This window comes from Ictidomys tridecemlineatus, chromosome 4 (genome assembly GCF_052094955.1).
Source record: "Ictidomys tridecemlineatus isolate mIctTri1 chromosome 4, mIctTri1.hap1, whole genome shotgun sequence".
Lineage (NCBI taxonomy): Eukaryota > Metazoa > Chordata > Mammalia > Rodentia > Sciuridae > Ictidomys > Ictidomys tridecemlineatus.
Genome location: NC_135480.1, coordinates 89,615,484 through 89,632,405, shown reverse-complemented (window position 1 = coordinate 89,632,405; position 16,922 = coordinate 89,615,484). Strand labels below are relative to the sequence as shown.

The 16,922-nt window shown below is 34.1% G+C and overlaps 1 protein-coding gene across 1 annotated transcript; it reads left to right on the top strand.

Moving 5' to 3' along the window:
- The first annotated feature begins 335 nt into the window (after nt 1–335).
- On the top strand, nt 336–16,613 carry LOC101964197 (caspase-13). The gene is made up of 6 exons (XM_078048858.1): nt 336–464; nt 1,408–1,581; nt 7,275–7,509; nt 8,729–8,872; nt 10,233–10,339; nt 16,515–16,613. The coding sequence occupies exons 1-6, from the start codon at nt 336–338 to the stop codon at nt 16,611–16,613; spliced, it is 888 nt and encodes a 295-aa protein (XP_077904984.1).
- The last annotated feature ends 309 nt before the right edge of the window (nt 16,614–16,922 follow it).

Here is a 16,922-nt window from a genome sequence, read left to right as displayed (position 1 = left end):
CAACACTCTTGCCTGACCACAATTTACCTAAATTAACAAGATGTTGGACACAACTAGTTTTTACCAGCTAACAGTTTTCCCACAAAGTTTTCTTTTATATTCCAAGAGAATTAGTACACTCTGACAATTACTGGGGTGACTTGGGTTCTGGGATGCACCAATAGAATCAGGATACAGGGGCTGGGGTTGTGGTTCAGAGGTAGAACACTTGCCTCAAATGTGTGAGGCACTGGGTTCAAGTCTCAGCACCACATAAAAATTTTTTAAAAATAGATATTGTGTATACCTATAATTAAAAAATAAATAGAACCAGGATACCATATATCACATTTGTCATGTCTTTTAAAATTTGTGCAGAAGCTATTGATGGCAGACCAGAGCCAGTATCTGAAGAATCCAGAGGCTTACTCAAGCTTTGTCCTCATCAAAAATTCCTGGAACTATGCACAAAGGAGGCTGGAAGGGTGAGATGGAAAATTAATGGAATAGGGAATCAAATGAAGTAGAAAGATTCCCTAGATGTAAATACACAGAGGACTTAAGAGTAATAGTATTTCTTTTTTTTTTTTTTTTGTACCAGGGAGTTGAACCTAGATTTAACCTAGGGGTACTTAATCACTGAGCAACATCCTAACATCCCCAGCATTTTTTTTTTTTTAATTTTGAGAGAAGATCCCACTAAGTTGATTAAGGCTTTCCTAAATTGCTGAGGCTGGCTTTGACCTTGCAATCCTCCTGCCTCAGCCTCCCAAGCCACTGTACAGGCATGAGCCACCATAGCTGGCTGACAGTGGGTTTTTTTTAAAGATATATGAAAGTACCTTAAGGGTCAAAAAATAACCGTATATGAGTATTTTATTGTAATATGATCTTGACAGAAGGGATTTTATTCTATCAGGAAAATTAGATGTGCAATAATGAAACAATAATGTTTTGATGCATTATATATTGATGCTACTTTGTGTTTATATATAGATACTATAAAATAAAATTAAGGATTGTTATGATCAATGTCAACTGAAGAAGGTGGGGAATGATCTAGTATTCAAGAATTTTGATATAGGTCTTTTATACCAGATAAAGTTTGGCTAAATATAAGGAAAGGGACAAGGAAGGACAAAAAGTATTCTAGTCTACTCCACGAGATCATTGAATAAATAGCCCACATCTGTTCTTATTCATTACTCTGGGGAGTTTGCTTTTCTTGCTGTAGCTTTCCCTATTCCCCTTATTTTGTCTGATTTCTTTTTAAAACTCTTTCTACCATTAAAGAAGGGAGAAAGAAATGGTTCCAGCAAAAATGAGCAGATGAACAAACAGTTATTTCATGTCATTGAGAGTGTTGCCCAATTATGCTGTGAATATATTGAGAACTTTAATTGCACATAACTTGGCATTATTCTGCAGATCTACCCAATCAAAGAGAAGGCGACCCGCACTCGCCTGGCCCTCATCATCTGTAACACAGAGTTTGACTCTCTCCCAAGGCGCAATGGGTCTGAATATGACATCCAAGGGATGCAGAGGCTGCTTGAAGACCTGGACTACACTGTTGTTGTAGAAAGAAATCTCACAGCCAGGGTAAGGCCCCCTTCCCTATTTGGTACACATACTTATATATGCCCATGTACCTCTATTTGAGGGCCATTCATCTCATTTATCTGGGACTTGTTTTGCTTTTTCAACTCTTTCTTTCATTCTTCTTCTTCTCCTTTTTTTTTTTCTTGGTCCCAGAGGTGCTTTATCACTGAGTTAGGGCCCCAGCTTTTTTTTATTTTTATTTTTTATTTGAGAAAAGTTCTCACAAACTTGTTGAGGGTCTGGCTAAATTTCTGAGCCTGGCCTTGATCTTGCACTCCTATTGCCAATTATATTGAAATTATAGGCATGCACTACCTGATCAAGCTGCTATTTTTTTTCAATTTGAAAATGAAAAAGTCAAAGCTTTCATTGATAGTTGCCAATGTTACCTTGGAGCAGTGAATATAAACATTGCAGCCAGAGAAGTCATGGTCCCCAGCAGAACTGTGGCAGCACTGGGGCTTGTAGGCATGTGAGGAGTAAAATATCTTGACTTTTTACTACTGCTGTTTTCCATTATCCTCTAGTCTCCTACCAGTGTTTTTGTATTGGGCAAAAACAATATGAAGTTTGTTGACAATAGAAATCAACAGGTATTGTCTATAGAGACACAAACAAGGAAGATAAGAGCAAAAAATTGATCTGGGGGTGAAAATTTTTAAAAGTTAGCATCACAAGGTTGGGGCTGTAGTTTAGCATAGTCCTTGCCTACCAAGTGCAAGGCATTGTGTTTGATCCTCTCAGCACCACATAAAAATAAACAAATAAAGGCATTTTGTCCATTTACAACAACAACAACAACAACAATAATAATAATAATAATAATAATAATAATTTAGCATCACAGGAGAAGGATATCAGGAAAGTTGGAGGAGTAAGAAGCACCTCTGTACCTTGAAAATTATACTGGCAGAAAGCAATGAAGTTACTCTTTGGACTAATACTTTCAAGCTTCTAGGGATCAGACTGAATGATAAATTGCAGTTAATATTTGGTAGCTACCTATCCCTTATCCCACTCCTCAACCTGGGGCAGGTAGCCATGGGGATGGCAAGCTGCATTTATGGTACAACTTGCTGGAGAAAGAGTGGAAAAAAAGGCCTTTCCTCTAAATATTGGAGATATGAGTTCCTACTGAGAACTGTGGGCATGGAAGCTGGATGCTATGTTTGAACCCTCACCAAATAAACAGTTTCCAGATATTTAAGTGACTGATAGTCTTTTTTAAATGTTTAAAAACAAGAGCAAATATGAGGGAATTTAGGAAGCCACCACATATGCCCAGGCTCAAAAAATACCTGAAAAGATCTTAAACTTTCACCTCAGACTGATTTTTGACACAGAGATATATTAAAACAAACAATAAGTAAAAACATCAACTTCAAAGAAAGGGGAAATCCAAGGTAACACCATTGCTCTTGACCTTGGTATCCACAGGTTTCATATCAACACACTCAACCAACCAAAGTTTGAAAATATTCAATTAAGACGTGCATTGGTACTGAATATGTACCATTTTTTTCTCTTTTAGTCTATAAGCAATAAAGTACAATAACTCTTTGCAGAGTATTTATATTATATTAGGTATTATAATCAATCTAGAGATGATTTGAAGTATTTGGGGATGTGCTGTAGATTATATTCAAATCCCATGTTGTTTTATATAGAAATTTGAAGGTAACAATTATATAATACTCAAATATCTACCTAAAAATATTACAAGGCACAGAAAAATTGGGAAAGAGCAAAACAAATCTAAAGGAGCCATCCATGAGGAATCACAGATTGAATAATCATTAGACAGAGGCTTTACATAGCTCTCTTGAAGATGCTCTGAGAGCTAACAAAAGACATAGGCAAAACCAGATATAAGATATCTAAACAAAATGAGAATATCAATACAGAGATAGAAAGTATAAAATGGAACAAAAAGAAATTCTGGAGCTGAGAAGTATAATAATTGAATGAAAACATAAAACTAATAGGAAAAGTAAATAAAATCTTAGTTCTTTAAAATAAACCACAGAATTGAGGAGGAGGAAGCAAATAATTAAAATTGGAAATGAAAAAGAGAACATTACTCTCAAACTTACAGAGATTTAAAAAAGATTATAACTATGAATAACTACATGCCAACAGATTAGATAACTGAAATGAAATGGATAATTTCTTAGGAACACACAGCTTATCATAACTAAATTATAAAAATAAAGAAATTTGAAATAAATCTATACAAGTCAGGAGATTCAATCAGTAATCAAAAACATCACAACAAAGAATACTGGCTTAACCAATGAATTCCACCAAACACTTAAAAAATTAACAGCAATTTTCTCCAATCTTTCAAGAAATTCAAGATGAGAAAATAATTTATAACCCATCCCATTCTATGAGGCTAGAATTACTATACTCCTAAAGCTGAATATAAGAATCATAAGAAAATAAAATCTCAGAACATTATATTTTGTAAATAAAGAGGATTCTTTACTTTAACCAAGTGGGATTTATCCCAGGAGTGTGGTGGTGTTTCAACATAAGAGAAACAATGGATAACAGATCACATGGACAGGATGACAGGAACAAAAACAACAAATTTGTGATGACTCAAATTAATGGATACAAAGAATTTGACAAAATCCACATTTGCACAAAGAAAGCTCTCAGAAAACTATGAATAGAGAGAAAATTTCTCAATCTGCTAAATAGTATTCATGAGAAACTCAGATAAAGTTTTTCTCCTAGATCAGTCAGCAGGGTAAGAATGATCACTTTCATCAGTGCATTCAACATTGTACTTGAGATCTAGCCAGAGCTATTAGAAAGAAGAAGTAAGAGGCTGATAATGAAGAGGGAATGCTATTTATTCACAGATTCTACCACTAGCTTTATAATAGAAGGCTATCAGAACTAATAAAAAAAAGTCATCATCATAGGAGTTGCAAAGTACAAGATTAACATAAAAATACGGTCTTGTGTTTCTATATGCTAGAATGCACATTGAAATGAAAATTAGAAAACCAATTCTATTTGTAACACCTAAAAGCATACAATATTTAGGAATAAATCTAACAAAGGAACTGAGAGACATGTACACCAAAAACTACTAAATATTGTTGAAATAGAGAAAATCTGAACAAATAGAAAGATAATCCATGTTTATGCATTGGAAGGGAATACTATTAACATGCTAATGCTGTCATAAGTGATCTACATATATAGTGAAATCTCTATCAAAATTCCAACAGACTTTTTTTTTCTTTTAGGGAGGATGAGAATTTGAAAAGCCAATTTTCAAATTTATAGAGAATTGCAAAGAAGCTCAGATATCCAAAACAATCTTGAAAAAGAAAAAGAAAGCTGAAAGTTTTCTTTTTAAAGTAATTAAAACATATGATACCTATAAAGAAATAAAAGGAGGGACTGGGGTTGTGGCTCAGTGGTAGAGTGCTCGATTTGCATGTGCAATGCCCTGGGTTTGGTTCTCAGCACCACATAAAAATAAATAAATAAATAAATAAACTTGAATACTTAAAAAAAAAAAAAAAAGGAAAGAAATAAAAGGAGACACAGAGATAAGATGCCAAGGCAGAAAAATGGCTGCTCATCTAAGTGGCCACCTTTATTTACACTAATAGGTTATATTAGGTCATTAGTGCCATAACTACATTATTGCTTATTGTATCACTAAGTTTTCTTATTCTGCAGTTACATTCTACAGTTCAATATACAATGTTAAGAGCTTTGTGTAGCTCTCAAGAAAGTCCATTATCTGAAGTTACCATTAGGCATTAGGTGGGCAGGTCCTGGAACACTGGAGCTTGGTGAAACATTATAGTTATAGCACATTCCTTTATTACCAGGAGCTATATACCTGACATTAAGGTTGAGACTGATAAGACTCTAGCATAGAGCCACAGGGCATTGCCATAGCAGTTAGGCCTTGCACGTGGATTAGTTATCTTTCCAGTTCCTGGGAAAACACTGCAGAATATTCCAACTGTGGAAGACAGGGTGCCTGGTATCCTTTGAGAATTGGCTCACTAGAGGAACACTGTCCTATATATTTCCACGGTCAGAACTCTTACAGATAGCATCATAAATACAGATATATAGAGCAATGGAATAGAACAGAAAGCCTCATATTTGTGTTTAATTGATTTCAACTAGGGTGCCAAGACTATTCAGTGAGGAAGGGAGAGTCTTTTTCTTCTCAATAAATGATACTGGAAAAACTAGATATTCTCATGCAAGATCAAGTTGGAGTCCTAACATAAATTATATATACTATCATTATTAAGTTTTAATCAATCAGAGATCTAGACTTAAGAGCTGAAATTATAAATCTCAAGGAAGAAAACATTGAATAAATTCTTCATGACATCAAACTTGGAAACAATTTCATGGATATGTCATCAAATGCACAGGCAATAAAAAATAATTGATAAATATAACTGTGTCTCAAAAGATATGAACAAGAGAGTGCAAATGTAAGCTGAAGAATGGTTTGCATATCAGATACCTGCTAAGGGACTAATATCCAGAATATACAAAATAACTCCTAAAACTCAATAACAATCTGATTCAAAAAAATAAGCTAAGGACTTGATAGTTATTTCTCCAAAGAATACAAACAAATATCCAGTAAGCATATGCAAAGATGCTCAACATCATTATTCACCTGAAAAATGGAAATCAAAACCACAATGAGTCACCACTTCACACCTACTAGGTTGGCCATGATAAGAGGAGAAAAAGAAAGAGGAAGAGGAAAAAACGGAGGAAAATAACAGGTATTGGCCAGAATGTGGAAAACTTAGAAACTTGTGTTTTGATATTTGTTATGTAAAGTGATGTAGTCACTGTGGAAAACACTCTGGGGTGGTTCTTAAAAGATTACACTACTATATGGCCCACTGATTACACTCCTAATTACATTTATATCTAAACATATCAAAAGCAGAGACTCTAGCAAATATACTTGTATGTCGTTATTTATATCATTATATTATTACTTACAAAAGTTTAGTGTGGGGGAAAAAAATCAAGTGTCCATCCACAAATGAATAGATAGGTAAAATGAGGCATAAAGATAAAATAGAATATCATTTGGTCATAAAAAGAAGTGAGATTTTGGTATTTTCTACAACATGAATGGGTCTTAAAACTTTGTGTTTAATGAAAAGGATGGATAAATGTCCTATGTTTTGACTTATGTGATAAACTTAGTATAAGCAAATTCATAGGAAAACGAAAGTGGAATAGAGTTTACTAGGAGATAAGGAGGAGTTAAAATTAATGAATGCAGTTTTTGTTGGGGATGGTGAAAAAGGTTTTGTACAGAAAGTAGTGAGATTTTATCAAACAATATGAATGTATTTGAATTATAAGGTAAGAAATTATTAAAATGATAAATAATGGATTATGTACATTTTGCCACAATAAAACATTTGCCAGTATATTAAGAATAAATTAAGGGAAACGTATAGAATTAGAGTATTGAAATATTTTCCTGAATTACTACAATAACATTAATAGCAACAAGAAATAACAATGGTTGTCATCCATGTGTACGTTTTATAAATTAAGCTCTGACATGTGCCAGACACTTGATGTTTATTCTTTCTATTGCTCAAAGCTTTAACGTGGGAAAGTGTAGATATTGTGTGGTGATGATGAAATGTTTTCTCTCACAGGCCATGGAGAGAGTCCTAAGAGATTTTGCTGCCCGCCTAGAGCACAAGTCCTCAGACAGCACGTTCCTGGTGTTCATGTCCCATGGCATCTTTGATGCGATCTGTGGGACCACACATGGTGCTGAAACACAAGATGTGTTGCCTTATGATTCCATCTTCCAGATTTTCAACAACCAGAACTGTTCCCATTTGAAGGACAAACCCAAGGTCATCATCATCCAGGCCTGTAGAGGGGGTGAGTTGCAATGGGGCCCAGGGATAAGAGAGGTGTATGTCATGCAGGCTGAGGCTTATACTATGTGCTTTCTAATCTGGTGAAAATGCCATGAGCCTTACTTTTGTGCCATTATATCAAACAGATTTCTTTGGAAAGAGCATTTAGGGGTGGCAACAGAGAAATGCTATCCAACTTCAAAGTAAATCGTCATTGAACCACAGTTAAGTGGCGATGATAATATGAATTCTAAATTATTTTTTACATAGAATTATTAAAACTGTGGTATGAAGAGGGTTTAATTTAAAAAATATGTTATTAAAATTTTACGATCTCCGACTGTGAAGTGTTTCACCTGAAAGTGAGGGGTCCAAATTAAAGCTGGGGACCTGTGCCTCTAGTCTTAGCTATTAGCAAGCCTGAGGCAGGAGTTCAAGACCAACAGGAGCAACATAGCAAGACCCAGTCTCAAAATAATTAAACAATGCGAAGTGAGTGAAAGAAGCTAGACCTGAAAGATTGCATGCTACCTGATTCTATTGTACATGGCATTTGGAAAAAGCCAAAAATATAGGGACAACACAGGTAATAATTGTCAGAAGCTGAAGATGGGAGGGTTATTCTACATCTTGTTACAGAGATAGCAATATGACTGTACATATGTTAAAATTCACCAAAATGATGAATTTTACTGTATGTAAATTATACTGTAATAAGATGAATAAAATAAAATTATTATGGCATTTATTTTTCCTATAACTTTTTTTTAACTTTAATGTAATTACATCACTTGAGGAATGGTTTAGAAGGAAGAAGTAGCAATTAGGAAGGAAAGGAAGTGAAAAGACAGGTTTAGAATTTAATGTCTGTTTTTGCACAGAGTAGTTATTTCCTCCCTTGCTTTTGTGTTATTGTCACTTTAACTGCCATGAAACTAAAAACGGCTCTCTTTACTCAGGCATAGCCAATGTATGTTTATAGCAGCAATACTGCCTCTGCTCAGTTGGTACCTTCCAGGTCAAGAATGTGATTGCTATTCATTGACATCCTCTGTGGCAATGCTAGACCCATAGTGTGTGTGTGTGTGTGTGTGTGTGTGTGTGTGTGTGTGTGTGTGTGTGTGTTTATGTGTGAAATTAATTGAAAATCTTTATAAAATCTATCCCATTTATTTAGTTGTCAAAGAACTAACATGTATTCAACAGTGAGTAAGTAAATAACAACATATCATTCTCCCTAGGAAACACTGGAGAGGTTTGGGTCAGCGATTCTCCAGCAGGCTCAGTGGACAGCTCTTTACAGCTTTCTGAGAACCGGATGCATGATGGTGTCCACAAGGCCCATGTGGAGAAGGACTTTGTTGCTTTCTGCTCTTCAACACCACGTATGCATTTCGTTGGATGTATGTGTTGCATGGATGGGTTAGGATGTGTGAGAAGGAGGCCTGTCTGCCTACATGGCCAAAAACCTTTACAAGGGAATGGGAAAGGAATGGAGATCCCATCCACGTTTCTGTAGCATTCTTTTAAAGTTTAGTAGCAGTGGGGGCCTCTTCTGCTCTACATCCTTCCAGATGCCACTCTTCCTTATCCACTTAGTAGGTGATTGGTCAGTAGGCTCACAGCAGTAATGGTTTGATGAGTCTCTTGGCATGAATGCATTGCTTTTACCACTGAGGATATTTTTAAATGAAAAAGGGAATGTGATCTCTTTTTCAAAAAGTTAAAATTTCTAGTTTAGAAAATCAAAAAACCTAAGTGTTAGATGTCATCAAAAGATCACCAAATAATAAGGAGCCCCTGATGAAATAAAATGGCAAACTAGGAGTTATAAAAAATTTTAGAGAACCAATTTTAAAAATCATCATATTTAAGGCAATTGCATTTGAAAAATAAGGTAGCATATTTCAGAGAAGATAATTGTCAGTGGCTGGGGAAAAACAGGATTTATGAAATGTTCAAGCAAAAGTTTATTCTTAATATATATTATTTATTTATTTTGTATATGTATATTTATTTACTATTTAGCACATATCTGACAGGTAAGCTTTGTCATTCTTCTTTCATGAATTTCACAAAAAATCATATAAATTGCCTGAATAAACACTAGCAGTATTTTCCACATATGAATTCAAGTTAGTTTGACTCTGAAGATCAGGCTATTTGAGGTATACCAATGAAAACAATACACAGCCTATCTAATTTTCAACTTTGGCAATTCCAGTGTCAGAAACACAGACTTTTGTTCTAAGGAAAGAGCTACTAAAAAATAGAACAGTATAGCCTTAGCAGAAGACATCTCTGTCCATGACTAACATGGAATTTGAACCAACCAGTGTTAACAAGGACAGAGCACCCTCTGTCTCCCATTGGCTAGCTTGTTATCTATGAGTTCACCAACTGCTTGTCACTGAGCAGCTATTTTGCCTTGAGGAAAATTTGAAGATTAAGTAAAAAAAAAAAATCTACTAGAAAATGTGACCAATGTAAACATAGCACTTATATTCTGAACCACAGAACTGCAGTTCCAGAGCCCTACTCCTGCACCTGTGATGCTACAAGCCTCAGATGATACCCTTTATGGTTTGATCAGAGCCCATCTAGTTACCCTTTGTGTTTAGTCAAACACAATTATCTGAGTTATTTTCCTCCTTCCTTAAATCTATTCAAAGTTATTTATAATTGCTTCCCTTTTTGAAAGGATGAAGGCTATAGCTCAAGATTTATCCTTGTCTTTACTCATAGATAATCTTTCCTGGAGGAAACAAAATGGTTCCATCTTCATCACAGAACTCATAAATAATATTCAAGAACATTCTTGGTATTGTCACCTAACAGAAATATTTATGATGGTAAGATCATATATTACTTCTTACATTCACTTATTGTAGAAGCCAGAACGATTGTGCATGATAACCTAGTTACATATTTTGATAGGATGTTGTTTAGAGTGCAACACACTTTGCTTTCTACCTATTTTTAAATTACCTCATTCTGATAGGAAAAAAATAAATCTATCAAAATTTTAAAAATTTGGGAGATGAGTAAGAATAGGCTGTATTTATTTCTATAAGTGCATCTTTATACAAATATAATCTGTCATATGGAATAATATTTATTTAAATATTCAAATTATGGAATGCCTTTGGTGCAAATATTCTTTTCTTTTTTTACATTTGTTGAGTTCCCATTCAATAAGAACTGTGGATTCCTGATGCAAACAATGCAATAAAAATGAGCAGACACAGTCACTACTTTCATAGCTAATATTCTAGTAGAATATAGAGAATTAAAAATCACATCACTCAAAAATAGTTCCTTCATATTTTTAGAGAAAAGAATAACAGAGTTTTGTAAAAGGAAGGAATAAATCCTATGTTAGCCTCCATTGTCCATAAGCTTGATAGAATAGGATTATTAGTATGGGTGTTGGTGTGGGTATGTTTTCATTGTTGTTGCTTGTTTGTTTTATGGGGTTTTTTTGTACCAGGAATTGAACCCAGGGACACTTAAACACAGAGCTACATCTCCAGTCCTTTTTTCATTTTTAATTTTGAGACAAAGTCTGACTAAGTTTCGAGGGCCTTGCTAAGCTGCTGAGACTGGCTTTGAAGTTGTGATCTTCCTGCCTCAACCTCCTGAGTTGTTGAGGTTACAAGCAGGCACCACCACACCTGGCTAGTATGTGTTTATGACTGGCCTAAAAACTGTTTTTACTGACCAATGAAAAAGGTATAGGAGGGAATGAAAACAAGCAAAAGAAGAATGTGAAATAAGATCTTAAGGGACAGAACACTGGGATTCCAACCTAAAAGGATTGAAAGGAGCAGGTCTGGAGAATTGAAGGAATCTCTAAGGGTTAAGACTCCAAGACATAAACCATGAGGGGAAATTTGATAGTTATAATTTAGAGATCAGAGACTCTTCTAGCTTAGTTGGGTTAACATACTCAATTTGTACCATTTCTGAGATACACACAAAAAATAGAAAACTTACATGAAGCAGTAATAGTCAGTGTACTGAACATTAGACAATGAAGGTCCCTATGCCCTGAGAGATGGGAAGCAAACAGGGTGAGTCCTACAATTATCTCATAATTTAATAATCTTGAGAATTTGCAGGGCACAACACTGGGAGGTAGAAGCAATGTAGAATCTGGTGGACTCAAATTTGAGAAGACAGAGCTGAGAGTCCAGGCAGAACAGGTAGTTAGAGTTCAAAGCACATGATAATAAAGGGCAGGGAGCTACACAGAGAACTGTGGAGATCTTCAGCAGAGTAGAAGATGTTTGGCATGTGCATAAGGAGACTACTTTAATTAGGGAAAAGAATCACACTAAAAGCTGGGCATAGTGGCACAAGACTGTAATCCCAGCAGCTTGGGAGGCTGAGGCAGGTGGTTGGAAGTTCAAAGCCAGCCTTAGCATCTTAATGAAGTCCTAAGCAACTTAAAGAGACTTTGTTTTTAAATTATATATATATATATATATATATATATATATATATATATATATAAAGATCTGGGGATGTGGCTCAGTGGTTAAGCTCACTTGTTATAATTATTAAATAAATAAATATCACACTGATGGGTTGGCAGAAAAAGCACTATGATATTTATAAAGAAACAGGAAGAGTGCCTATTCCCAACAGCCAGTCTGGAAAAATCTCAATATATACATGTTAAGGACTCAGATGTGTTGTTCCTAAATCTTAGAAAATAAAGAGCCTCACAATAAATAATTCTCTGGTTCTACCTAATAAATCTTAAAAGCACAATCCAGAAGGATCCAATAAATCTCAACCTACAGTATGTAAAAACAAAGCATAATTATATGAATATGTACATGTGAGTTATATGTGTGTATAAATGTTATTTGACATCCATTTAATAAGATGTCAGGCAAGTAAATAATCAGGAAATTAAAACTGAGTATTAAAAAATCAATGTAATGTTTTGAACAACCAACAATAAAAAATAAATAAATAAATAAATAAGAAAGAAAATTTACCCATACTGGCACAGATATCAGGATTAGCAGAAAAGGACAATATAACAGTTATTGTAAATATATTTCACATTTTTAATAGTCAGGTAGAATCATGGAAGATATAAAAAGGCTTGAATTAATTTTTTTTTTAATTTTGGTACCCGGTATTAAATTAGGAAGCACTCAACTACTGAGCCACATTCCCAGATCGATATTTTGTATTTTATTTAGAGACAGGGTCTCAATGAGTTGCTTAGTGCCTGGCCATTGCTGAAGCTGGCTTTGAACTTCTGATCCTCCTGCCTCAGCCTTCAGAGCTGTTAGGATTATAGCCATGTGCCACTGCACCCAGCCTGAATTAAATTTTGAGGTGTGAAAACTAGGATGTGTAAGATAAAAATATACATATATATACTGGATAGAATTAGGAGCATATTAGATATTACAGAAGAAAAATTGATTTGAGTAAATTGTATAAGATAAGGCACGGAGAGCAAAAAAGGAATACAACCACCACCAGAAAATGGCCAAGGCATCAGTGAGTGGTGGTAAAAATTGAAGAGGCTAATACATGTGCAAGTGATGCTCTAAAGTTGGAGGAATAAAACTGATGAATAATAATTAAAAAAATGTTCAAAGGTTATTAAAGATATAAACCCATAGGTTAAAGAAAGACAATAAGGCTGAAATATTAAAATAGTGGAAAAAGATGGCAAGACTTACTTGAGTCCTATTCTTTTAAACTATTGATAAGAAAATCCTAAAATCAAAGTGAGAAAAGAGGAATGCTTCATGAAGAAAAACAAAGAAAAGAATATAAACAAGCCTAGCACTGTGGTGCACACCTATCATCCCAGTGGCTCAGGAAGCTGAGGTAGGAGGATCTTGAGTTCAAAGATAGCCTCAGCAATTTAGTGAGACGCTAAGCAACTCAGTGAGACCCTGTCTCTGATAAAATACAAAATAAGGTTAGGGATGTGGCTCAGTGATCAAGGACCCTTGAGTTCAACCCATGGTACCCCCCCCAAAAAAAAGAATATAAACAAATTCATTGAAAGAATAATGCATACTAGAAAACAGTTGTGAATAATAAGAACAATGAAGTCATTGTAAACCTAAAACTCTTTATTCAGAAAAATAAAAACAAATCTTTCAAAAATAAAGGTAAAATAAACATTCTTTCCACCATAAAAAAGATTTCACTCTAAGAAGTGTTAAAGGAAGTCAATCAGGAAGATGTAAGACAATACCAATTAGAAAGGTAGATCTATAAAAGTGAATACAAACACTGGAAATAGCAACAATATATATGTACATAGTTTATGTTAATGTGTATACAAACATGCACATATACTATCTCTTTAAAGAAAATCATCTGGTTAAACATATGCAATAAAAATATAGTATCAGTTCTACAACAGATGTGAAGTAAAATATATGACAATAGAACAAATTCTGGAAGAAATAGATTTCTATAGTAATAATGTCTATACATTATAGGTAGATGGCACAGTAACACTTGTGGTAAGATCAGGCTATGTCATCAGAAGTTAAAGTTATGTTAAGATAAAGTTATTTTCCATAAGCCCACAATTAATTAATAAATAAAATTTTATTAATAAATAAATAAAATCAGAATTATAATAAGTATAAATGAACATTTAAATAGCATAATAATTCAAGAAAATCAGGATAACTAGAAAGAAGATGAAAGTCATCTGAACACAGATTAAATATCAGATATTGTCAGATACAATCAAGTAAATATTAACTGTAACAGATCAACTTTAAATACAATGTGACAACTAGGTTAACAGTACAAGTACAGGAAAAGTGTATCAAACCTACACTAATCAACAACAAATTGAAATGGATTATTAGATTCAGACAAAATTGATTTCACAACAGAGAATACTTGAAGAAATAAAAATTTGTAATACCATAAAGATAAAGGGATCTATTCAATAGAAGAACATCAAAATATTAAAGATGTGTATGCCTAATAATAGTTTTAATATGCAAGGAGCAGAAATGGACAGAACTGCCATAGAAATAGACAAATCTACAATTAGAATCAGAGATTTCATTACCCTTCTCTCAATAATTGATAGAACAAGTGCCCCAGAAGTCAAAGACAGACAAGATGTGAACAAGATAATCAATACAACTTGACCCAATTGGCATAGAGCATTTCAACCAAAGACAGCAGCAGAGACATTCTTCTCAAGGGTACATAAAATATTTACAAAGATAATGGCTATTTTGAGCCACAAAAAAAGTCTCAATAAACTTCAAATGACTATTCATTAAAAATGTGTTCTTTCAATAGAATAGAATAAACTAGTAAGATGTCTAGAATATTTTGAAATAAATAAAGCATTTCTAAGTAACACATGGGTCAATAGAGAAATTAAAATGTAAATGAAACATATCATCAACTCTGAGATATTACTGAAATATTATTTAGAAGACAATGTGAGCACTGCATGAAGAAATTAGAATTTAAAAAAAAAAAAACCCGCCTTAAATCAATGGTCCAAATTCCACTTTAAGAAACTGGAAAAAAATCTTGGTGGACTCAGTGGTGCATAGTTGTAATCCTAGGGACTCTGGAAGCTGAGGCAGGAGGATCACAAGTCAAAGATCAGCATCAGCAACATGATGAGAACTTGTCTCAAAATAACATAAAATAAAATAAAATGGCTGGGGATGTGGATTAGTGATAGAGCATCCCTGGGAAGAATCAGTGAAAAGAAAACTAAGCAAAAGAAAAATAAAAGAAAAACAGATAAAAATGGAGATTAATAATCCAGAAAACATTTAAAAATAAAGAAGAGATGGTGTTTTCAGTAAATAGCACTAGAGCAAATGAATAGCTATATGCTAAAAACAGAGAGACAACAAGAACTTCTATTCACTCTAGAACCACACATGAAGACCAAATTCACATGTATCCTAAACCTAGATGTTAAACCTATAGTTATAAATCTTCTAGAGGAAAAATAAGAAGAAAAATTTGGTGTCTTTCATTTTTACAAAGTTTTGATTAACCATAATATGCAAAGCAGAGTCTGTTAAAACATGTTAAATTTGACTTTATTAAGATAGACATGATGGTACATGCTCATAATCCCAGTGGCTCGGGAGGCTGAGGCAGTAGGATCTTAAGTTCAAAGCCAGCTTCAGCAATTTAGCAGGATAATGAGCAACTTGGGGAGAACATCTCTCAGAATAAAATATAAAATGGGCTGGGGACATGGCTCAGTGGCTGAGTGTCCCTGGGTTCAATCCCTAGTACCAAAAAAAAAAAAAAAAAAAAAAAAAGGCAAGATTGTCTGCCCTTTTAAAGACATTTTTACTTAAAGATTGGAAGTAGAATTAATTGGGTGGGTATATTAGCTTTCCAAAGCTACCACAACAAAGAACCCCAGACAGGGTGTCTTAATGAAAGAAATTTATTTCCTAATAGATCTGAAGATTAGAAATCCAAAACCAAAGTGTCAGCAGGTTATATTCCTACTAAAGAATCTCCTTTGCTTGCAGATGGCTGACTTCTCATTGCATCCTCACATGGCCTTTCCTTTGTGGGTACACATCCCATGTCTCTATGTGTGCCCAACATAACTCTCCTCCTAAGAAACACCATTTAGATTGGATTTGCACCCACACCAATAGCCTTGTTTTAACTTAATCACACATGTAGAACCTTATCTCTAAATTTAGTTGAATTCTAGGAAACTGAAGTTATGGCTTCAACAAGAATTTTGGAGAGATCCAATTAACACCATATCCCAGGAGGAGTATTGGAATTAATTACAATTTGAAAGTGACTTTTAGTATCTGACTTAGGGAATCAAGTTTTGAGTACCAGTGAGGAACTGCTGGTGTAATTAAAGGCTTTTTCTCTTAAAGTTTGTATAACTCTTTGGCCTTCACATCTCTGCAAGAATCAATCCCAATCATGATCATGTTGTCTTATGGTGTAATAGGTTTTCTACTTCTCCATAAAGGGCAAAACTCAAAGTATTTTTATTTTTAGGTTCAACGATCATTTGAAATACCAGTTGTTAAAGCTCAGATGCCCACAATTGAAAGACAAACCTTGACTAAACTTTTTTACCTCTTCCCAGGCAATTAAAATCTGTAAGTATCTTTATTTTTTAATTGATTTTATTATTTTTTAAATACACGACAACAGTGGAATGCATTACAATCCTTATTACACATATAGAGCACAATTTTTCATATCTCTGTATATAAAGTATGTTCATGTCAATTTATGCCATTATACATGTACATTTTTTTTGCATTACAATTCCTTTTTAAAAAATGTTTATTTTTTAGCTTTAGGTAGACACAATATCTTTATTTTATTTTTATGTGGTGTTGAGGATTGAACCCAGTGCCTCACATATGCCAGGCAAGTGTGCTATCACTTGAACCATAT

Coding starts and splice junctions, on each gene's coding strand:
- LOC101964197 (XM_078048858.1), top strand. CDS start 336: ATGTCTTTTAAAATTTGTGCAGAAGCTATTGATGGCAGACCAGAGCCA. Junction 465..1,407: donor GCACAAAGGAGGCTGGAAGG/GTGAGATGGAAA, acceptor ATTATTCTGCAG/ATCTACCCAATCAAAGAGAA. Junction 8,873..10,232: donor TTTCTGCTCTTCAACACCAC/GTATGCATTTCG, acceptor CTTTACTCATAG/ATAATCTTTCCTGGAGGAAA.